Here is a 25,153-nt window from a genome sequence, read left to right as displayed (position 1 = left end):
GGCCACACTTTCATTTCACTCCTGCCATTGAGGAGAAGGTATAGGAGTCTCAAAGCCAGGACCTTCAGGTTCAGGGACAGCTTCTTCACAACAACCATTAGTCTATTGAACAATACAAACACCAATTAAACTTCGCACGACAAACTGTCTTGGCTGCACTCGGGACTTTGGACTTTTGTTTTTCACTATATTGGGGTTTATTATTCATTGAGTTTTTTTGTTTGTTTTTTATATTATCTACTGAGTACTCAGTTTACAAACCTGTTGTGCTGTTACCAGAATGTCATTGTTCAGTTTAGCTACACATGACAATTAAAGACTCTTGACTTGAGGTTTTGACGAGTTTACCGACTGATGCTACTTTTAAACTGTTTCTTCTTTCCATCCAGAGATAAAGAAATGGAAGAGGCATTTGGACTGCTGACCGAGGAGTTCAGAAGGTTGAAGATTGTGTGTGTGAGGCAGGCAGAACTAATTAAAGAGTTGACTGAGAAGAGGGAAATAACTGTTGGTGAGTAAAGGCAACGTTCTCATTGTCAGACACCGCTCTACTGAGGTGATGCAAAGAATGTTCATCTTTATTTATAACAAGAAGCATTCACGGTCGTGTGTGACAGAAACATGAGGGGGAAATAAGCATGACTTTTAGAGAAAGAACATGCAGGACTTAGAGTGGGTCATGGATTGGAGTCTGTACTTTCTGGATTGAAATACTGGGATTGACAAGAGACCAACAAAATGACCGTGTTGCTAAACCGAATTTGCCATACACAATAGGCTTTTACTGAGGGATATAAGAACAGGAACAGGTCATTCAGCCCCTCAATGGTGTTCCACTAAGAAGTTGTTATTGCAGAGCAGTACCTTGTCCCCATTTTCCAAACCACTTCATATTTCTTGATGCCCTTGCCGAACAAACATCAGGTCTAAAGTAGGGCCCTGTCGAGAAACGTCACGTATCCATGTTCTCCAGAGATGCTGCCTGACCTGCTGAGTTACTCCAGAACTTTTTTTCTTTTTTTGTTAAACCAGCATCTTCATTTTCTTGTGTCTCTCAATCATCAGCCTATCCTGGTCTATCTTATTTCTGAACTGTAACGTTTCTGTGATTCCATGAACTACAGAGCTTACAAGTGCTAGTGAGTTGAGATGCCTTGTGCGGAATCAGCTCCTGTACAACCAGTGTAGTATATTTACAGCATTCCATGCTATAGTCTCACTGCAGGCGGGGTCAAGTGAAGGAACATTTGCTCTGGGGTGTTAGCTTTGGCTTAATGGGAGCAGTCTCGTCTCTGAGTCAGAAGATGACAAGTCCCAGCCTTGCTCCATGACTTGACTTAAAACAAATAATTTAGTGAAATACTCCTGCATTGTTGCATGTCCCATTCTAAACCGTTGTCATTGGGGAGAAAGTTGTTGATTTCCATTATCCTTGAAAATGGGCTCTGTCATTTCACTTTGGCACGATCTTGCTGCCCAGCACCCAGTTTATTCTGGATCCTCCTGCTTGAACTATTGCTTCATCTACTTGTTCAGACAAAGTCTCAAGTTAGAGAGGTCTCCTGGTATTCTGCTCAACCCCCTCCCAACAGCCACCACAGGCAAAGACCAATTGGCAGTTCTTCCAGTTAGCTGGTGGGGGCAATGGTAAGGGTTGTAGTGAGTCACGGTTGGCTCATAGTTTTGGAGAAAAAATTGGTCTTGAACATTACCTGAGAACCTTCCCCTGGAGAGTGTATGTCAGATGTCGATGGAAGCAAGCTGGTACTGATAACCCTGTCAAGCCTCGTACATGAATAATGGAACTCCCTGACAGGAATTAATGGCCAAATAGTCAATCACTGCTCTCTCTCAGACATCGATTTTCAAATCGGGCAACTGAACCATCCTAACACAACCCGAGAGCAGTCCTAAACTATTATCTACGAACGGCTCGATTGTAATCATGTATTGTCTTTCCGCTGAAAATAGACACAAAAAGCTGGAGTAACTCAGCAGTCAGACAGCATCTCTGGAGAAAAGGAATAGGTGACGTTTTGGGTCGAGACCCTCCTTCTTCTTTCCGCTGACTGGTTAGCACGCAACAAAGGCTTTTCACTGTACCTCGGTACACGTGACAATAAACTGAACTGAGCTGACCTGAAAAACAGTTGTTCCAAGGTATTAATACTGTACGTGGTGTGGCAAGATACAAAACACATGTTAATCAAAACCTCCCACTTTTGACTGTTTTCTTTCAGATCTGCCCTTCACTGTGCCAATACAATGCACGGATGCTGGGAAGCTTGACCAGTCAGAAGGACCCTTTCTCAGACCGCAGCAGAAGAAAGTCCTCCAGGGAGCTGCCTGCAATGCACTTGCTGATTCTCGAGAGGTTATGGGGGACATGAGCCAAGACGTGGAGTTGAAGTACTGCCCTAAACTTGACATCAAATATCCGTCCTCCAACAAAAATTATGACTTTTCGATGAATGCAAATGAAAAATCACTTCACCTGAAAACTGCTGATCTATTGGAAGCTCCAACTATAGAAAGTGCGGAAGGTTCTGTCAGTAACTTGTACGATGACTACAGAAACACCTTTAGCTTTGACAAAATCGGGAGTGTCTCTGAACAGCCACGTGCAAATATTCCTGAACCTTTCCTGGGTGGGCGAGTGGTGCTTTCAGGATCAGACTACCCCTTTAGGGAAAAGGAGTATTCCGAAACTTTCAGTGATTCTGAAGCTGCTCTTGTTCCGGGGAGCTTGGACTCAGCTGTTATTTATCGTTCCACAGAATGTGCATCTGTTATTTTCAATTCTCCAGGGATGAGTCGGCCGCCACAGGTAGGCAACAGTTATGTTGTGAGATGAGTCACCTTGGAATCCGTACATTATAGGATTTAGTGCTTTTCAAGAACTCCAGTGTCTGAAGTACAGAGGCTTGTTACACTCCTACACATCTGGTTAAGGGCTAAAATCCAACCAGAATATTAGGTTGACAATCTACCCAATCTGCTAAATATTTGTTTGAATTTTAAATTGATTGATTGAAAAACACAGCACGGAAGTAGGCTCTTCGGCCTACTGAGTCCACGTGACTTGTTCACACTAATTCGATGTTATTCCACTTTTCCATCCATCAGGGGTGGGGGGGGGGCAATTTACAGCGGGCCAATTAATCTACAAACCCGCACGACTTTGGAATGTGGGAGGAAACCAGAGGGGACAAGGGACAAGGGACATTTATTATCACATACACCAATTGGTGCAGTGAAATTTGACTTGCCATTGCAGCACCCGGAGAAAACCAATGCGGTCACAGGGAAAACATGCAAACTCAACACAGACAGCACCAGACAGACAATCTGCCACCAAGATGATTTTGGACTATTTTAAACACAAGCACTAGTGGGTGCCAGCTGTCCCTGAAACACTGCTGCAATGCAGCAGTCATTTCATTCAGTAGCCAACTTGCATATTTCAGGCACATGCACCTTGAGTGTTAATTGGCAAAGGATCCCGTGCATAGCTTATGTCATACCCGCACCAGGGAGTCCTTGATACTGACATTCAATTGAAAGGCATTTCATTTGCCATCGCTGACTCACAACAGTGAAACTTCAACAAAATGTAATAACGCTTTGTTTAAAATGAAGCACATGGAAATCCTCTTGCACGTTTAATGGTTATACCAGTGTGATTCAAGTGTTGAATGGTTCAACATTGGCACACATAATGGGGTGGGGTGGGGAGAACGCTACTGAGGCCGAACAACAATGTCATTCAGGATACAAAACAGGACCAAAGTCAATTCCATGAAATTCTGTGTAGGAAGGCACTGCAGATGCTGACACGGCAGATAGACACAAAGTGCTGAGTAACTTAGCGGGACAGGCAGCATCTCTGGAGATAAGGAATGACTGAGTAATTTTCCTTGATCATCGTGTGTTTTCACACCTTACCCTTCCATATCTCTATGTCTCTCTCGTTCCTGACTCTCAGTCTGAAGAGGGGTCTCGACCCGAAACGTCACCCATTCCTTCTCTCCAGACCCGCTGAGTTCTCTGAAACATATAAGATTGTTAAGGGTTTGGACACGCTAGAGGCAGGAAACATGTTCCCGATGTTGGGGGAGTCCAGAACCAGGGGCCACACACAGTTTAAGAATAAGGAGTAAGCCATTTAGAACGGAGACGAGGAAGCACTTTTTCGCACAGAGAGTGGTGAGTCCGTGGAATTCTCTGCCTCAGAGGGCGGGGGAGGCCGGTTCTCTGGATGCTTTCAAGAGAGAGCTAGATAGGGCTCTGAAAAATAGCAAAGTCAGGGGATACGGGGAGAAGGCAGGAACAGGGTACTGATTGGGAATGATCAGCCATGATCACATTGAATGGCGGTGCTGGCTCGAAGTGCCAAATGACCTACTCCTGCACCTATTGTCTATTATCTATTGTCTATTGACTCAGGCAGGGTTCTCTGCCTGACCCGCTGAGTTACTCCAGTATTTTGTGTCTATCTTTGTTGTCTTTTGGAGAGTAGCTCGTTGATCCCAAAGCTCCTCTAGTATCTTTGGTTGATCCCTTCCCGACTGCAGAGCCTGTCTCTGCTGACACCTACTGGTGAATGATCAGTTCATCCTTGGTGACTGCATTCACTGACTGGAGAGTCATAGAAACACAGAAATATAAAAAATAGGTGCAGGGGTAGGCCATTCGGCCCTTCAGGCCAGCACCACCATTCAATATGATCATGGCTGATCATCCAAAATCAGTACCCCGTTCCTGCTTTCTCCCTGTATCCCTTGATTCCTTTGGCCCTAAGAGTTATATCTAATTCTCTCTTGAATACATCCAGTGAATTGCTCTCCCCTACCTTCTGTGGCAGTGAATTCCACAGATTCACTAGGTGAAAATGTTTTTCCTCATCTCAGTCCTAAATGGCCTACCCCTTATTCTTAAACTGTAACCCCTGGTTCTGGACTCTGCCAACATCGGGTAAATCTTTCCTGCATCTAGCCAGTCCAATCCCTTAAGAAATTGATACGTTTCTATAAGATTCCCTCTCATCCTTCTAAATTCCAGTAAATACAAGCCCAGTCGATCCATTCTTTCATCATATGTCAGTCCCACCATCCCGGGAAATAACCTGGTGAACCTACGATGCACTCCCTCAATAGTAAGAATGTCCTTCCTCAAATGAGGAGATCAAAACCACACACAATACTCCAGGTGTGGTCTCACCAGGGCCCTGTACAACTGCAGTAGGACCTCCATGCTCCTATACTCAAATCCTCTGGCTATGATGAGAGTCTTACTTTCATGGTCAAATCTACCTGTCACAAGTAACACAAAGTTTGATCTCATACTGTTTCCGTGCTCCCACTCCCCTCTTGTCCTAAGCAAACCATGCTTCTGATTCTTCCCCTCTGGTATATGTGTCATTTATTTGATACAACATTTTAATGTTCCAAAGTCATTGTTTCTCAAGTATATTGCAGCAAGCAAGAATGTCAATGTTCTGTTACCAGAACATATGGCAATTGACTCTTAACTCTCTCGATCAAATACAATTTCAGTGGTCAAAATGCTGCACGTTTTAGGTTAGAGAGTGAAAGCTTTAAACTTTTCACACCTGCGTTCTGCTGCTGTTGAACCAAGCTAATCCTGTGTCATGTTTACTTAAACAACTCCTGCGTGCCAGTATTTATAAAGCTTTAAAATAAAATTAAGGCATAAGGAGCATCTATTTCAGAGTGGCATTGTGAATATTATTTGTGGATAATCAAAACCAACAGGATGTCAGGCATCTGACACTTGTTATTTTTTCTCTCTCTCTATTTCACACACACACACACACACACACACTGTCACCCAGCTGTTCTCACAGCTTGTACATCCAGAGAACCTGGACTGAACAAGGGTACCAACCTGAAACGTCACTGATCCAAGTTCTCCAGCGATGCTGCCTGACCTGCTGAATTACTTCGTGTTTAAGAAGGAACTGCAGATGCTGGAAAATCAAAGGTAGACAAAAATGCTGGAGAAACTCAGCGTGTGAGGCAGCATCTATGGAGCGAAGGAAATTGGCAACGTTTCGGGTCGAGACCCTTCTTCAGACCGAGGAAGGGTCTCGACCCGAAATGTTGCCTATTTCCTTCGCTCCATAGATGCTGCCTCACCCGCTGAGTTTCTCCAGCATTTTTGTCTACCTGCTGAGTTACTTCAGATCTTTATCTTTCTTTTTGAAAACCAGCATTGGCAGTTCTTTCTATTTCATCTCTCTCTGTCTGTCAGGACATGATGGGAGTGATAGAGCTATACAGCATGGGAGGAACAGGCCGCTCTGCCCATCTTGTCCATGCCGACCAAGTTGGTATTCGGGGCTCGTCTCATTTGCCTGCATTTGGTCCATATCCCTCTCAACCCTGGCGGCACCTCCTGGTCATTTTCTGTATTGTGGAGCCAAACATCTGACTGCACAGCCGTCCAGCCCGGCTACTGCAGGTACAGTCAGCCATTCTTCCCGCTGGTATCCCTACTGAATTGCAACATTTCCAAGGCACCTCACAGTCCCACTTCCCTGTATTGCAAAGAAGCAGGAATCCATCTCTTGTATATTTTTCAAACCTCACGTATGGTTTCCTCAGCCTTAAAACGGATTAATGAAGCAGATGGATACTTCTAAATGAATGACTATTCTTTAATAAATCTGGAATAATCAAGGTCACTAATTATTACTTTTTGATAAAATGTCATAATTTTCTACTTTGATTCCAAAAAAATGTAATGGTCAATTGTGCTTTTATTGACACGTGTGCAAACACACAGTTAACTTATTTTCTTATATACTGTCCCGTAATGTATTACTTTTTGATTATGTGCTTCAGAATGCAGAGTGCAAACAAATAAACATTTCAGTGACTCAGTCATTAATGGTGACCAAGAGTACATTTTGTATTCTATGCAATAAAATAAACTTGTGAAATAGTGCCATGGTATGAAAGATCCGCCAATGGCACAAACTGTTCCGTGTATGTGAACAATGCTGACCGTGTTTCTGATTGACCACAGAGCCCGTGGAGCCCTCATCATTTGCCTGAAGATTGCTGTGCAGGACACGAAGCCACACTGAACTCGGAATCAAGCCTCACTTCCCAAGTCTGTGAATTCTGCCAGGCCGTGTTTCCAGCTGGAGCGGCAACCCGAGGTGATTACTTGGTGCACCTCACTGGACATATTGAATGCGATTAACCCCTGTGGCGACATCTTGGGGCATCTTGCTAACTAACCACTGCAAGAGCAATGAGCAGAGCAGAACTGGGATTCGATGCACACTGGCCTTGTGTGGTGAAGCTGCGCAATAGTTGGGATGCAAGATGCTCAAACTGAACATAAAGCATGACATCGGCAGATGGGGCTGGAAGTGGGGGAAGAGGTAATTAAACTATGTGAGATGAACAGAATTTGCTTTGCACAAGGCCACTTTATACTCTTTGGTATTGCAGAGAACAGATGGCTGGAAGAGCGTGCTCCATAGAATAATTTGCAGCAGGAGTGTGTTACCAGGCAGTGACTCATCAGGGAGGGTTCACATTACACTGTCAACAAAAAGAGTAGCTTTTCTGTTTCAGACAGATAAACCTGGAGACAGGTAAAATGAACCACCATGACATTATATTATATTCCATTTGACTTCCGCTGCAGTAATATATATTGTCATGTTCACTACTATATTATCTTAGATCGGAGAATAAGGTAGTGCAGATGGGGGCCATTTAACATTAAAAAGACACAACGTGCTGGAATCATTTAGCGGGTCAGGCAGTATTCCTTGGAGAACATGGATAGGTGACTTTTCAGGCCAGGACCACTCTCCAGTTTGAAGAATGGTCCCGACCCAAATCGTCGCCTATCCATGTTCTCGAGGGATGCTGCCTGACTCGCTGAATTATTCCAGCACTTTGTGTCTTTTTTTTTGTAAACCAGCATTTGCAGTTCCTTGTATTTGTCATTGAACACATGATGGTTGCATTGGCTCCCTTTAAGGGCTATCCATTCAGTTCCCTTCTCCTTTTCCTTTATTTCTGCACCTTGTCGCATCTCAAGAATTTATCTGATTCTCATTTTGAAAATTATTATTGTATCTGCTTGTACCATTTAAAAAAAAAAGAAATGACAGTCAAATTCTAACAAATTCCTATCTATTTCTTTTGCTGCTTTTTTTTGCCAAATATGTTGCAAATGTTTCCTTTCCATTGCTGACACTGTTGGTGAAAATAGCGTCATCTTATGCAATGCAGCCAAAACCTTCATGACTAAGATCGCATTTTTAAAATGAACTCATTAGATCTGTGCATCACTGACATGGCCAACATTTATTGCCCCTCTAATTGCCTTCTTCAGTGGATAACCAGCATCTGCAGTTCCTTTCTATACCCTCTATATAATCTGGGAAGGAAATGCAGATTGATATTCCTGCATAACAAGGAGGAAGCAAAAGCTGCATGTTTTTGCTATCAAATGGCCGGAGAGAGGGTTGCTTCTCATGAAAAGTAGCCCTTGTACCTTGCCAATTGAAGTTGATTCAATCGTGATTGTGCGATGAAGTCGCCTAATTGGGAGGCCAGGTATCCACAGTGGCAATGGGTCTTCTCGCACCACTGATACTGGGCACGCCGGATTTTTTAGATTGGCTCGTGGCTGGCAGCAACACGGGCTGTCCCTGTGTGGTGACTTTACATCTTCAGGTTACGCTCTAACTTCTGAGTCAAAAGTCCTGCTTGAGAGCCTTGAACACAATGACCACAGCTTATAGTATGTTCCGAATGCAAACTCGGATCCCACTACTGCAAAGAAGCATGTGGAATTCATTCGACCAATATCATTAAATTGGTTGTTTGGTTGCTGCTTGCTGCAGGTTGGAGCTTGCTGTACGCAAATCAGCTGCTGTGCCTTGTACATTACAACAGTGACAAAATTGCAAAGGTTCTTCAACAGCTATAGGAAATGAACAGCGGCTGCAAAAAGCGCAACAGCCAGCAATACAACTTCTTTTGGCTATCTATCTGTATAGCTATTGGTTTACATGGAACCTCCTGCTGCTCCATTTACTTGCTCGGCACAGAACAAGTTCAGGCCTTGCTTGTTTTGCTTTTTGGTCCCAGAATATGTTCTACGATCATCCACTAACAATTTCTAACAATGTTATATTCTGCACTCTGGTATTCCTCTCCTTGCACAACCTGTTGTAATTGTGTGTGGTTTGATTGTACTCGTGTATAGTATTTGACTGGATCGCACACAGAAAACACTGCCCGCTGTATGTCAGCACCCGTGGCAATAGTAAACCAATACCACTGCTAAAGTGAAGTTTATTGTCACATGCACAAGTAGACGTGTTGCTGAGTAGGTTTGCTGACGACACCAAAATTGGAGGAGTTGCAGACAGTGAGGAAAGCTATCAGAAGATACAGCGAGATATAGATCAGCTGCAGAAATGGGCGGAGAAATGGCAGTCCTCGCTGATGAAAGACAGCGGAGGAAGGTCAGCAGACGACTCTGAACTGGAGCCATAAGGCAGCATCGGTATAACAGGTATGAAATGTTATTGAGTACGTATTTGTGTAAGTTAAGTTGTTTTTCCTCTGAACTGAACATGATGACTAAATTTTGCAAATTATTGCCTGATAAATAAATATATTATTTTTTTGGCTATATTGTCTGCATTGTGTTGCATTTTTTGACAAATTCATCCTTCAGCTATAAGATTGATTCCACTTCCCATGTGTTAGTTAATTGTTACAGTACATGTTGGTTCTGGCACTTAGAGTCATAGAGTTATGCAGCACGGAAACAGGCCCTTCGGCGCAACTTGTCCCTGCTGACCAAATTGCCGAGTCCCACTAGTTTCACCATGTAGAAATTCCAGCTGTGTTTAAACATAGTCCTCCCATTTCAGGGCACTATAATGTTTGGGACACAGCAATGTCATGTAAATTAAAGTAGTCATGTTTAGTATTTTGTTGCATATCCTTTGCACGCAATGGCTGCTTGAAGTCTGCGATTCATGGACATCACCAGTTGTTGGGTGTCTTCTCTGGTGATGCTCTGCCAGGCCTGTATTAGCCTGTGCTTGTTTTGGGGGCTAGTCCCCTTCAGTTTTCTCTTCAGCATATAAAAGGCATGCTCAATTGGGTTCAGATCGGGTGATTGACTTGGCCACTCAAGAATTGACCATTTTTTAGCTTTGAAAAAACTCCTTTGGTGCTTTAGCAGTATGTTTGGGATCATTGTCTTGCTGTAGAATGAACTGCCGGCCGATGAGGTTTGAGGCATTTGTTTGAACTGGAGTAGATTGGATGTGTCTATCATTATGCTACAACCATCAGCAGTTGTATCATCAATAAAGATAATTGAGCCAGTACCTTCAGCAGCCATACATGCCCAGGCCATAACACCCCCACCACTGTGTTTCACAGATGAGATGATATGCTTTGGATCTTGGGCAGTTCCTTCTCTCCTCCATACTTTATTCTTGCCATCACTCTGATATAAGTTAATCTTCGTCTCATCTGTTTACAATATCTTTTTCCAGAACTGTGGTTGCTCTTTTAAGTACTTCTTGGCAAACTGTAACCTGGCCATCCTATTTTTGAGGCTAACCAGTGGTTTGCATCTTGCAGTGTAGCCTCTGTATTTCTGTTCATGAAGTCTTCTGCGGACAGTGGTCATTGACAAATCCACACCTGACTCCTGAAGAGTGTTTCTGATCTGTTGGACAGGTGTTTGGGGATTTTTCTTTATTATATAGAGAGAATTATGTCATCAGCTGTGGAGGTCCTCCTTGGCCTGCCAGTCCCTTTGCGATTAGTAAGCTCACCAGTGCTCTCTTTCTTCTTAATTACATTCCAAACAGTTGATTTTGGTAAGCCTAAGGTTTGGCTGATGTCTCTAACCGTTTTATTCTGGTTTCTCAGTCTCATAATGGCTTATTTGACTTCCATTGGCACAACTTTGGTCCTCATGTTGATAAACAGCAATAAAAGTTTCCAAAGATGATGGAAAGACTAGGTGCTGAGAGCTCTCTTATACCTGCATTAAGGAGGCAATTAAATACACCTGAGCAATTACAACACCTGTGAAGCCATGTGTCACAAACATTATGGTGCCCTGTAATAGGGGGACTATGTATAAACACATCTGTAATTTCTACATGGTGAAACCAAAATGTATAAAAATGGCCTTGATTAAAATCTGACAATGTGCACTTTAACCACATGTGATTTTTTTCTATTACAAATCTCAAAAATAAATTAATGGTGGGTCTTTGTCCCAAACATTATGGATGGCACTGTACACACCACGCTCTGTGTGAAAAGGTTACCTCTCAGGTTCCTATTAAATCTTTTCCCCTCAACTTAAACCTATGCCCTCTAGTTTTAGACTCTCCAACCCTAGGGCAAAGGCTGTGGCTATTTACCTTATCTATGTCCCTTGTAATTTTGTAAACCTCTTTAAAGCTGCAAGGAAAAACATCCCAGCTTACCCAGCCTTTACTTATAACGCAAGCCTTCCTACCGGATCCAGCAACTTCCTCGTAAATCTCCACTGCATCCTTCCGAGTTTAATGACATCCTTCCAGTAGTAAGGTGACCAGAACTGGACACAGTACTCCAAATGTGGCCATACCAATATCTTGTACAGGTGTAACATGATGGCATGTTGGCCTTTATAACAAGAGGAGTCGAGTATAGGTGCAAAGAGGTCCTTCTGCAGTTGTACAGAGCACTAGTGAGACCACACCTGGAGTATTGGGTGCAGTTTTGGTCCCTTAATTTGAAGAAGGACATTCTTGCTATTGAGGGAGTGCAGCGTAGGTTTACAAGGTTAATTCCCGGAATGGCGGGACTGTCATATGCTGAGAGAATGGAGTGGCTGGGCTTGTACACTCTGGAGTTTAGAAGGATGAGAGGATATCTTATTGAAACATATAAGATTATTAAGGGATTGGACACGCTAGAGGCAGGAAACATGTTCCCGAGGTTGGGGGAGTCCAGAACCAGGGGCCACAGTTTAAGAATAAGGGGTCAGCCATTTAGAACGGAGACGAGGAAACACTTTTTCTCACAGAGAGTTGTGAGTCTGTGGAATTCTCTGCCTCAGAGGGCGGTGGAGGCCGGTTCTCTGGATACTTTCAAGAGAGAGCTAGATAGGGCTCTTAAAGATAGCGGAGTCAGGGGATATGGGGAGAAGGCAGGAATGGGGTACTGATTGTGGATGATCAGCCATGATCACATTGAATGGCGGTGCTGGCTCGAAGGGCCGAATGGCCTACTCCTGCACCTATTGTCTATTGTCCATAACACCATGACCGATGAAGCCAAGTGTGCCAAATGCCTTCTTCACCATTCTGTCCTCCTGTGTTGCTGCTTTCACAGAACTGTATACCTGTATCCCAACAATACACTTCCAAAGGCTCGACCATTTACTGTGTAAGTCCTACCCTGGTTTGTCATACCAATATGCAACAATTGACATTTATTTGAATTAAACTTCATCTGCCATTGCTCAGCCCATTTTACCAATTGATCAAGATCCTGTTGTAATTTTAGATAACTTTCTTCACTGTTCATTTTACCAACAATTTTAGCGTCATCTGCAAACTTCCTAACCATGCCACCTACATTCAATGCAAATTGTTAATATCAATACCAAAAGACAGTGGACCCAGCACCAATCCCTGCCGTATACCCCTTGTTACCGGCCTCCTTTCTGTGAAATAACCCTCTACCACCACCCTGTCTCCTACCTTCATGCCAATTTTGTATCCTAGTGGCTAGCTCGCCCTGGATCCCGTGTGATCGAACTTTCCAAACCAGGCTACCAAACATCTCAACTGTGGCACAAATTTCTGCCTCCTCCAGCCTTTCATAGAATGTATTCCAGACCCCAGCCACACTTTAGGTGAAAGAAAAAAGTATTCTCACCTTCCCTCTCACCCTTCTTACTTTTCCTCTGATTTCTTCAACTTAAATTATTTTTGTAACTATGAGCACCATCCCTAAAATGTTCGACTTTATTTTTAGATTTCTGGATCGCACTTTTATGAAGAATACTCAGCAGCTTTCTGGGAAGATTTTGTGTCTTTCTCCTTCTTCCCATTCTTGACAAACTTTAGAATATTTGCAGAACATCTTGCCATCTGCCCCATGTACAGTAAGTGTTCTCACTGCATAGATTAGTTTGCTCGCTCTGTGCAAGATGTATAAATCCTGTTTTAACATTTCAATTGTGACCTTATTACTAACTTGAAAAGGAGTCCTCACTTTTGATTCGGTTTAATTTGCGACTACTAAACCAGATTTAGTTACACAATTACTATTAATTACACAAGAGGGCAGCAGAGTTCTTTATTAGAGGTTGTGAAGAGAGAGATTTGTTATTTATCTATCTATATTACTAAAAGTCTGATCTTGACCGCTTTTGGCCCACTGTGCTGCGATTTCCGAGAGAATGCCGCCACCAACGGCCGTCATTTTTGGCCACCTCGCTCATAGCCCCCCTCCGCCTTCCGAGACCAGAGGATTTTTCCCATCGATGAAAAATCAGAGATATATTAATGTTTTTTAAATATTCCCCATTCTCTCTGCTGCCCCCGGTGGCGGCAGGGGGAGGGACTATAAAACCCGGAAGTGTAGTGCATCACTCTGCCAGACCCAGGAAGCGAGAGGGTCACGGCTCTCTGAGCTGCGAATAACACTGAACGCACGTCTACTTCACAGTGAGTCCCCTCGATGCGGCAGTAAAGTGGCTGCAGCCGAATTGTTTGCCTCGCCTTTTTAACAAGTTTGTGTTCACAAAATGAATTTTGGCTGTCGGGTGGCTGCAGCCCAATTGTTTGCTTCGCCTTTTTAACAAGTTTGTGTTCACAAAATGAATTTTGGTTGTCAGGTGGCTGCAGCCCAATTGTTTGCCTCGCCTTTTTAACAAGTTTGTGGTCACAAAATAAATTTTAGTTGTCGGGTGGCTGCAGCCCAATTGTTTGCCTCGCCTTTTTAACAAGTTTGTGTTCACAAAATGAATTTTGATTGTCAGGTGGCTGCAGCCCAATTGTTTGCCTTGGCTTGGCTTTTAAAATCGTTGCAACAGTTGGATGCCAGCCCAAGAATCCATTCAGCCCACAATGTCTATACTTGCCGTCTGGAAACCAGTACCTTCAGCCCGCAACACCCATACTAGCGCAGTAGACAGCCCCCCGCACTGGCGAGCAATATTGGAATTGGTGGAGAGGTGGAATATTGTGTTGGTGACCAGTGTGATGCTGGGACCCAACGGGTCCCACTTAGTCTAGTACTCAAATAAACTAAGAGCCATTAGAAGTTATTTAAGTCAAATGAACTGCGTCCTTAAAAATGCACTGTATTTTCTGTCTTCTCTTTAATAATACACTGCAGGGCTGTTATACCAAGGTTATACCAAGGTTTTGAATTGAGGCTGAGAATTTAAAAAATGCTGGAAATCTGAAATAAAAACAGAAAATGCTGGAAACACCCAGTAGGTTGGTTCTGCTCTAGCAAAGAGTTCTGCACCTGAAACATAACTGTTTCTCGCTCCACACACGCTGCTTGACCTGCTGTTTCCAACAATTCCTGTTTTTAATTTTAAAGTGTAGCTTTCACGGACAAAAGGATGGAATCTGAGCATGTGATTTTCCCCAAACGTTGCTGCAGATCCTGGAAACATGGCAGGGTATGAATTATTTTATCTATTTTACACACTGCACCTAGCTTTTGTACGTCCCTCTCATGTATGATCAAGAGAGCGTCTAACTATGTTTTGTGGGAATGTTTTTGGTCTGAGGACAGTTGCAGATGGATTGAAGTGTTTGTGAGGAACTATGCATCTTTTCTTTTATTGGAATATATTGTTTTGGACTCTTTCTACGTTACTTGTGGTAATATACCGATTTAACCTGAAAGGTGAGACCTCTGTTTAGTTTAGTTTAGTTCAGTTTAGAGATACAGCACGGAAACAGGCCTTTCGGCCCACCAAGTCCACGCCGACCAGCGATCTCCGCACATTAACACTATCCTACACACATTTGGGACGATTTAAAATTATACCCAGCCAATTAACCTACAAACCTGTACGTCTTTGGAGTGTGGGAGGAAACCAGAGCACCCGGAGAAAACGCAAGCGGTCATGGGGAGAACATACAAACTCTGGACAGACAGCACCCGTAGTCAGGATCGAACCAGGGTCTCTGGTGATGTGAGGCAGCAACTCTACTGCTGTGCCACCATGCCGCCCCTCTGCTTAAGCTTCACATTATTCCATCAACGTGAAAACTTCTCTGCTGCCTTCAAAGGACATTTCAATTTTATTTCAAATGTATTTCTTTGCATGATTCAGAGGGAGCGCAGTGTTCCTTTTGCTTTGGGAGCCTGGCTTCACACTGGGATTCAGTTAAACTCTGCCAGTGGTATCACACCTTCTAGCTTCTGAGTCATCTCTCAAGAGCACTATACGTATGAAACTGCTTATTTTTAATGCAAGGCTGATAAAGTCAGGTACCCACAAATGATCAGTATCCAACTCTAGTAGATTGTTGCTTTGAAACAGAGCAAAAAAATCTACTTCTCATTTTTATTGCTATGTAGGAACAGTATTTACTGAGAGAAAATGCTTTAAACCAGATCCTGTCAGTTACACAGGGATTCAGGCAGAGTGACAGATGTAGAATCCTTGCATATCATGCAAACTGTGAGTGCCTGGTTTAAAAGGGCCGTCAACAAATACTGTTATTACTGAGAAATATAAGCAGAAGAGGATTTTATTTTGTTTCAAAGCAAAGCGTACTGGAATTGGCTATTTGTCATTCATGAGCCCTTTCCTTGATCAGAGTGGGCATAACTGAAAAACAGTGAAAGCCTTCAACGTGTAAGCTTAAAATATTTTTAAATATAATGAATTTATAAGCTATTCCAGTGAGTCATTCAAGTAACAAAGTCATGATATTGTCAAAGACTTGATTATAAAGGCCAAGGTTAGACTGATGCTATTGTTTAAGGAATGTGGGAGGAAACCGGAGCCCCCGGAGAAAGCCCATGCGGTCACAGGAAGAACGTACAAACTCCACACAGATAGTACCCGTAGTCAGGATCGAACAAGTAACTTTACCGCTGCCCCACGTGCCGCCTATGGAATGAATGGTGGGGAGTGTGGTCTGTGTGATGGACTGGGCTACATCTACACCTCTCTGCAATTTCTTGCAGTCTTGGGCAGAGTTGATCCCAAACCTAGCTGTGATGTATCCCAACAGTATGCTTTCTGTGGCGCATCTGAAGAAGTTTGTAAGAGTCATTATAGACATGCCAAACATTTCAGTTATGAAGAGAGCCTGGTTAGGCTGGGCTTTTTCATGCAGTGTAGGAGATGGAGGGGTTCCTGCTTGAGGAATACACCATTTTGAGGGACGTGGCTAGAGTAGACAGTAAGAAACGTTCACCATCGCAGAATTATCTAAAACCAGAGGGCAGAGGTTTAGGGTGAGCAGTAGGAGCTGCAGAGGGAATCTGAGGGAGAATATTTTCATCTGGAGTGTGATTAGTATCTGGAACACGCTGCTTGAGGAAATGGTGGAGACAGAGACTCTCATGACTCTTAAGAAGTAGCCAGATTGGGACTTGGATTGCCAAGATGTTAATGCATGGGTCCATGGCTGCAAAATATGCTTAGTATAGATGAGTACTCAATGGCTAGCGTGGCCATGATGGGCCAAAGAGCCAGTTTTTGTGCTGTACATGGAGTGAAATGTAGAACATCACCTCCCAAATACATGACCTTTACCACCTCATGGGACAAGGGCAACTGGTGCATGGGAAAACCATTCCTGCAGGCTCCCCTCTAAGACGCCCCCTTTCCCGAGTTAGAAACAGGTCGCCCGTCCTTCATCATCACTGGCTCTGAATCCTGGAACTACCCCCTCCCCCAACAGCATTGACTGGAAGGGCTGCAGTGGTGGAAGAAGTCAGCTGACCTCCACCTTCTCAGGGACAGTTAGGGATGGTTGATAAATATTTGCCTTGCCAGTGATACCCATATACCCATATAGATTGGCAACGTTTCATGCTGAAACCCTTCTTCAGACTGATAGGGGGTGGGGGGAGGTGGGGAGAAGAAAGGAAAAAGGAGGAGGAGGAGCCCGAGGGCTGAGGGAGAGGTAGGAAGGGGAGGGAACAGCAAGGGTTAACAGAATTGTGAGAATTCAATGTTCATGCCACCAGGATGCAGACTCCCCAAGCGGAATATTAGGTGCTGTTCCTCCAATTTCCTGTGTTGCTCACTCTGGCCGTGGAGGAGGCCGAAGACAGAGAGGTCGGATGGGGAATGGGAGGGGGAGTTGATTTCATGCCACCAGGATGCAGAGTTTTGGCCCGTAACGTTGCCACCCCCTATCAGACTGAAGAAGGGTTTTGGCCCGTAATGTTGCCACCCCCTATCAGTCTGAAGAAGGGTTTCGGCCCGAAACGTTGCCTATCTCCTTCGCTCCATAGATGCTTCTGCACCCGCTGAGTTTCTTCAGCATTTTTGTGTACCTTCGATTTTCCAGCATCTGCAGTTCCTTCTTAAACCCCATATCCTGGGTATGATTTAGTTTTGTAAAAAGGTATTTTTAAACACTTAAGTCGGGTGCGGAGAGGCCGTTTAATTAGCCTGCATTTCTGTTTTTTTGCTTAAAGACTTGAGAGATGCGGTGCAGTGTTTTCAGAGCTGTAAATAAACGGAGCTGTGCCCCATCTGGTGGATGGAAATGAAGAGATAATTTCAGTGCTGCCCTTCACTTGTCCTTGTTCTTGTGCTGCGAGCTGTCACCGGTTGCAATCGCTCCACTGGAAAGAATAAAACCGTTGCCTCTGTCTCCAATTATATCAGAAATTTCTGAAAGGTCTCTGTCTTTATTTATGCAGCTTTCCCAGCTTATTTAAAACAAAATCTTACATTTTCATAAATGTCTCATTACATCTCTGTGAAGTCCCAATGCACTTTACAATCAATGGGCATATAATGTAAATTCATTATATTCATGAATGTTTTATTTATACATTGTTAACGTTGTTGGACTGTTTCCAGTTTCTGGGAACATTTCATTTTACTGAAGCTCAGTGTAAACGGAATAGATCTGCAGGTGATGCCAGACTGCGTAGGGCAGAGCTGAATCTGTGGGAGAGGCTCAGCCAATGCACATACAACTCAGAGGCCAAATGTGGTACGAATCACACTCCAGGAGAAGTAGTCAGAATATATGGTACTCTGGCCAATTCGATAAATTAGACTGAAGGAAGACAAAACATCAGACCGTTACAAACGCCTCAGTTTTGATTGAGTGATCGACAGTTACAGCATGGAAACAGGCCCTTCGGCCCACCGAGTCCACAGATCATCAATCACCTGTTCACTCAAGTTCTGTGTTATCCCACTTTTACATCCATTCTTTACACACTATGGGCAATTTATAGTGTCCAATTAATCTACAAACCTGCACGTCTTTGGGATGTGGAAAGAAACCGGAGTTCCTGGAGGAAACCCTAGCAGTCACAGGAGAACATACAAAGTCCATACCCACGATGTCATGATTGAACCCTGGTCTCTGAGGCAGCGGCTCTACATGCTACGCCACTGTGCTACCCTGTGGTACTGTGCGCTTTTGTGGGATGCACAACATAGGAAGGATAGGCAGGCTTTCAAGAAGGTTTAATATAGATTCAGAAGGATTTTACCAGAAATACATATTTGAGAAAAGACAAAGTTTTGCACTTTTTACAATAACAACGCTATGATTTAAAATCCTGAAATGTTGGTTTAGAGTAGACAGAGGCAGCTTGTATCCAGTACTTCAGAGGTGAGGAACAAGTGGTCTTGGATGCAGAATTAAATGTAAGACGTCAACCAGACAACAGGATCTTCACTCCGAGAGTTGTGGAGTTCACAGTGGTTGACAGACATTATTCAAAATTAGATTTAGTTGAATGTTAAAGGAATAGGGAATACATACATACACTGATCTCACTATCTTCCATGTCCATCTCCTTGGTGAATACTGATGCAAAATGCTTGTTTAGTACGTCACCTACATCCTTTGACTCTACGCATAAATTTCCTTCTTGATCCATAAGTGGCCCTAGCTATCTTCTAGTTTTTAATGTATGTATGAAATACATTGAGATTCTCTTTCATCTGACTTTCCAATGACAATTCTTGGTCCCTTCTGGCCTTCCTAATTTCCTGCTTCAGTTCTTTCTTTATATTCCTCAAAGGTCCTGTGATGTCATCTTCCTGATCCTTATATACGCTTCCTCTTATTATTTTTTCTTCTGGTTAGGGATTTATGCTGAGATTCCATGTGGGCATGAAATTGCCTGGAAGTGCTTAATATGAGAACTCTATATAACATAGCTCTGTATCTGGTATTCAGACTTACAGTAATTATCTGTACATCTTTTCAATTGTCATTTACTGGTAATCTACAATGTGACTCTTATATATTTTGCAGTGTAGTATCGTGCCATCCATTGTGGCATTGCGCTGTCAATTGTGGCGTGGTTTTGATTTATTACATGTGGCACAGTGCCATCCATTATGGTGTGATGTAGTGCTATTACCTACCTCTGCCTGGCAATCTTCTTTCCAGTATGGTGTAGTGCCATAACTGATGTCATTGTTTACATGAAAATTGTTTGGCAAACCTTTGTTTATAGGGTAGGGAAGATGGTTGACGGGAGGGGGAGGTGAGGGGGAAAGAAAAGAACCAGTGGAAGCCACACATCATTTTTGCAGCAGTTACTATACATTGCACGCAAGTTATGGAATGCAACACGACGATCTGATCACTGTTTGATCTTCAAGCACATTATAATGAAAATTGGGTTTTTCCAGGATTCATTGATAAAGAAAAGTAATTATTTTATTGATTAAATCTTGACGTCATTTGTATTATCAAGTGAAATCTGTAAACTGCATTAGGTACTGAAAAACAGATGTTAATTTAATTTAATCTAATGTGGCTAGACATTCAAAGTAATGATCTTACCTCTGGACTTGCTTTGAAATATATAGGATCTGTCTGTTAATTTACTAAATTTAATGTCCAGCTAGCCTTTCTGCTTCAGTAGTGAAAACAGTTGAGGTATTGTTCCCCAATGCTCTCTTGCTGTTGAGAAATAAAATAAAAGCTCTCACCCACAAATTTCACTGTTCAGTTCCTAAACTCAAGGTAAGAATCTGCAATAAAAACAGTGTCCAAATATTAAGCAGGTTTAGGCAGCATCTGTGGAGATAGAAACAGAGTTAACATTTCAGGTCAATGATCTTTCATCAGAGTGGGGAAAGTTGTTTTAAGTTGTAGAGAAGGGTGAAGAGACCAGTGGCAATGCCCGTGATAGGGTGAAGGCCAGGGTTGTCCAATTGACAAATGCCTCTGGAGCCGTGCAGTCAGTAGATGAATGAGATCAGGGAGAATAAAATACAAAAGGTGCAGGAGCTGTGGGAGGCAGAACCCAACAGCAGCTGCAAATCTGGAACAAGAGAATGCTGGAAATACCTAGCAGACCAGGCAGCATCCGTAGAGAGAGAATGGCTGAGTTAATGTTACAGGTGGATGACGTTACATTAGAACAGGCCGCTTCTGACACAAACGGGGGAGTCTGGTTATCTTAAATTGTTGAATTCACGATTGAGCTGAGGGGGGAGAGTTGAAGAGCTGGAGGCGAGAAAAGCTAGTCCAGTCATTGATTAGAAGGAGATCTTGACAGCAGCAGACTTGAGCTGTCCTTTTACCGGTTTCTATGCAATTCCTCTGGTCTTGCAATTAGGCCCAGAAGAAATGCAGCCACCCTCCACACCCTACCCCTTGTGTCTGAGGTTGGACTTTGACAGTGTATCTGCAACTGCACCTGTTCAGAAGTTTAAAGAAGGGTTTTTGAAGAAGGGTTCCGGCCCGAAACATTGCCTATTTCCTTCGCTCCATAGATGCTGCTGCACCCGCTGAGTTTCTCCAGCATTTTTGTCTACTTAAGAAGTTTGTTCGGAAGTTTGATATTTTCTACAAAAGAGATTTATTAAAACTCAAGCACATTATTTTCCCAAAGGTAATCGGCAAATGTTACTGTGCCTACCTGCCATTTTCTATCCTAAACTATTTAACATTTACTGCAAATGGTATTTTGCACTTTCTTAAATTATTGCAATCATAATTCTTCTTAAAGTAACTCAGAGATGTATTTTTCTCAGTTCATTAAGTTGAGCATCATCGACAGTAAGATAGTTTAAAGACCCAGGGAGATTGCTTTATTCCAATGTCTGCACTTTCATTAAGATAAACAAACTTCAGTGATGATGCTGGTGTCGGAGGGATGATATTTGGCCAAAATTAACAGTCATTCCCAAAGAAAAAGAATTCATTCTTTGGGTAAAACACTTTGAGAGATTTCATAATGAAAATGCATTGGTTTCACTGTTGCTTCCTCCCTGTGCTCCCCACCATAATTCCTCTCTTTCCAAAGCCCCTGTCAACTTATCACCTGCACACTACCCATTTGTGACTTGCAACAGTCTGGATGCACATATCATCCCTCCTGCACCAGCATCATCACTGAAGCACAATTAGATGGATGGCCAATTTAACGTGCATGAGGTCGCGTGAATGTGTCAACATTGTGACGTCTTTCAAAATAGTCGGATCAAATTGTCATGATCGTGGCTATACCTGAAAGGGTTTGTTTTAATTGGTTATTTTAAGTCTCCTCGTCATTGGTGGTAAAGTGATTGTGTGGGGATTGTTTACTGAAGATTTTTTTTATGGCATTCGCAGAGCGTAGAAATGTTTGTTAGAGCTTTAGACATTTACAGAGATCTGCTATCGTATACAGATTCAGCTCTGTAAAATTGGTAGAATATATCCCATGATGTAACAGTTGCAAGTATTATTTTCAGTTAATAATGTTATTATTGCAGAGCATTAGATGTTACTTTTAGAGCATTAGATGCTACAGGCCATTCAGTCCATCAATATTGATCTTTCAACCATCTTTCCTCAAGGACCCGTCTTCCGACATCCTCAATGTCTCAGCCTTTGAAGGCAATGCCGTCTTCACTACCCTTCTCCTTTCTTTCCTTCCACGATCTGCAGTGGATGACCGCTGTTATTCACCATTGAAATCTGTTTGCCATATTCTTGCCTGTTTCCTGGAAATATGTTGTCCTTCATTATTACTGGGTCTAAATTCTGGAACGCCCTCCCCAACAACACTGTGGGAGCACCTCCACCACAGTGACAGCAATGGTTCAAGAACCCCCTCTTCTCAGGTGCAATTAGAGATGGTCAATAAATGCTGGCCTGATTCAGATCCTGATAAAATGCATACAAAGTTTCAAAATAAATAACTTATCTATCTAAATAACTTAATCTGTCGTTTTCACACCTTACCCTCCCATATCTCTACTCTCCCTCTCCCCTGACTCTCAGTCTGAAGAAGGGTCTCGACCCAAAACGTCACCCATTCCTTCTCTCCAGAGATGCTGCCTGTCCCGCTGAGTTACTCCAGCTTTTTGTGTCTCATCTATCTAAATAAGAAGCAGGCCATTGTGAACGTCTGTTGTGTGGAGTTTATAAATAAACATGACAATCGCTGCATCTTTTTTTAATCTCCATATCGATATTGTTTGTGTTCATTCCTGAATTGCTCTCCTCCACCGGTCCTCCACTGTGCATATATCAAAGGACGAAACATCCTGATTCGTCGGCTCCGAGGCGGTCTACCCCACTCAGAAGGGAGATATAAGGATGGTGCTGTCAGCGCCGCCGCTTGAGTTGCTGCAATTTCTGCAGCCGCCGTTGTTGCTGTAATTGTAACTGCAACTGTTGTTGCTGCCGCCGTTGCCGCCGTTGCCGCCGGTGTGAGGACCTGCCGAGCACGCTGTGTTCTGGCGCCGGACTGAGCACGCGCCACCCCCCCTCATCCACTGCTGTGCGTCCATCGGACACCTTTCGGCTTCGACTATATAACAGCGAAGGTTTTTATTTAAATGAAAAAGAACGGAGCTTTTCTGTCCGAATCAACGATGCCGGCAGGGAGCCAAGAATCTGAATGTACTCTGAGTTATCAGGTACTGTGACCTCTGAAGTGCGTCGTATGTGTAAATGTTATGTGTGACAGGACCCTGGAATCTCGCTCCAACACATAGCGTTTGCATTTAAATGGGATGGGAGGTACCTGACTCATTTCAAGTGATGAGCGCCCCGCCGCTTAATTTTTGATCCATTGTTGTCTTAAACATTGTCTTAAACTCCTCACTGTGAAGGTAATATGTATTGTCCCAGTCAATGCGGCAGTGCCATTTAATATTTTTGTCATGTGTGCTGCGTGCATGTTCTGCCTTCCTGAGTGCCGGCTGCTGCTGAATACGTTTCGGATATAACGGCTCGGACTAGTACATTGAAAGAGGGAGCGGGAGGGAGAAGGGGTTGGGGGTGGTGAGGAAAAAACGATAAGGGGGTGGGGAAGGAGTCGTTTCATAATGACTACATTACAGATTAACCTTGAGGGCGCTGAAAATGAATTCTGGGCCAAGAACATGTCAAATATGTCAGCCTGTTAGATTTTATGACAGGTGGTTTTGTGATTGATTTGTTTTGCTGCGACATGAATATTATAATAAAGTTTTATCGAAGAGTGCCGTTCAGTATCTTAGCCCTGATCGTTGCTGTTTTGTTTTTGTCTTGAAATGTATTTCACCTGGTGGAGTCAGAACTCTGCCTCTCACTGCTTGGATTGTAGGAGTATGCTACATACTGCTATTGATTGTACGTGTGTCATGTTTGGCTATTTCTACCTGTGTTTCAATGTTTTGAATGCTCACTGTATATTGTGCACTAGGAGCTCTGTATGCTGTGTAAGATGGTTTGTATAACCTCTTAAAGGTACTGCATCATTGGGAGCTTCAGATGTGGCCTCATTGCAGAATACTGCAAATGCAAACACTGAGCTGATGGAAAAGTGAGGTAGTGCTGTTTTGATTGGTAATTGGTTCGTCAACTATTTTTCCCTGCCCAGATACAAAACTCTATTTACATTGGAACATTACACCAGAAGCTGTAGTTATGCCTTGCTACCGTTAGCCAAAATGCAGTAAGTGACATTCAATTTACTCCATTCCACTGTTAACACGCCCCAGGTACTTTTTCTAATTGTCTTTTGGATGTTCACCATGCTGGTTCTTGACATTCTCAAGATTTTCACGGTTGTCTATTTTTCTTCCTGTTGGCTATATTGTGAGACTATAAAGACTATAATGTTTAAGAAGGAACTGCAGATGCTGGTTTAAACCAAAGATAGACACAAAAAGCTGGAGTAACTCAGCGGGGCAGGCAACATCTCTGGAGAGAAGGAATGGGTGACATTTCGGGTAGAGATCCTTCAGTCTCGACCCGAAATGTCACCCATTCCTTCTCTCCAGAGATGCTGCCTGTCCTGCTGAGTTGCTCCGGTTTTTGTGTCCATCTAAGACTATAATGTTGCCAGGATGAGAGGGTCTGAGCTTTAGGGAGACGTTGAGTAGGCTGGGACTCTATTCTTTGGAGCGCAGGAGGATGAGGGGTGATTTTACAGAAGATTTGTGGTAAGTTATAAAAAGTGAAAACCAAAGATGTTTTACTGCACCTAAATGCGCCAATTCACCTTCTCTGTTCATTTTGTTGTTGACTATCATATTCTTCATTTGTCCTGCCAAATAAAGGAGGTTAATGTTCACTGCTTCTGTAAGGGAGGCTTCTTACCTTTACCTGCCTTGTGGATGAAGAAAAATACTTTTCCTGCAGAAGGCAATCATCACACAATGACTTTGTTTTCAGCTTCGAAATCGTGACATGTTTTGATTTATTTTGTTCCTCATTTTTGTGTGTATTTGCTGCAAAACAATGAAATTTTCACCTAAATTATTCATTAAATGTTTGTACTCACCTCCTCAAATGCTGAAATTGGACTATCTTTTCTTTTATGCACCCTTGCCTCTGCTTCTATAAGACCTTAAATTAAAACTGTCTGCGATAAAAGTTCTGCAATCCTCATTTTGTTCTTGCTGCTCATTTTGCAAGATATGTGAGGAAATAATCCCATTG

The 25,153-nt window shown here is 43.1% G+C and overlaps 2 protein-coding genes across 2 annotated transcripts in view; both read left to right on the top strand.

The window, feature by feature from the left end:
* The first annotated feature begins 389 nt into the window (after positions 1-389).
* On the top strand, positions 390-7,742 carry LOC116968781 (TRAF family member-associated NF-kappa-B activator-like). The gene is made up of 3 exons (XM_033015608.1): positions 390-511; positions 2,241-2,827; positions 7,051-7,742. Exons 1-3 carry the CDS (start codon positions 400-402, stop codon positions 7,228-7,230), a joined length of 879 nt encoding a protein of 292 aa, XP_032871499.1. The 5' UTR covers positions 390-399; the 3' UTR covers positions 7,231-7,742.
* A 15,100-nt stretch (positions 7,743-22,842) lies between these two features.
* The window catches only part of slc4a8 (solute carrier family 4 member 8), an 84,653-nt gene continuing 82,342 nt past the window's right edge, over positions 22,843-25,153 (top strand). The window contains exon 1 of the mRNA XM_033015545.1: positions 22,843-23,142. Coding sequence (XP_032871436.1) covers positions 23,062-23,142 — 81 coding nt within the window. The 5' untranslated portion in view covers positions 22,843-23,061. The remainder of the gene's footprint in view (positions 23,143-25,153) is intronic.

Source organism: Amblyraja radiata, chromosome 46, assembly GCF_010909765.2.
Source record: "Amblyraja radiata isolate CabotCenter1 chromosome 46, sAmbRad1.1.pri, whole genome shotgun sequence".
Lineage (NCBI taxonomy): Eukaryota > Metazoa > Chordata > Chondrichthyes > Rajiformes > Rajidae > Amblyraja > Amblyraja radiata.
The sequence above is the reverse complement of the archived record's forward strand: the minus strand, read 5'-3'. Positions and strand labels throughout refer to the sequence as shown.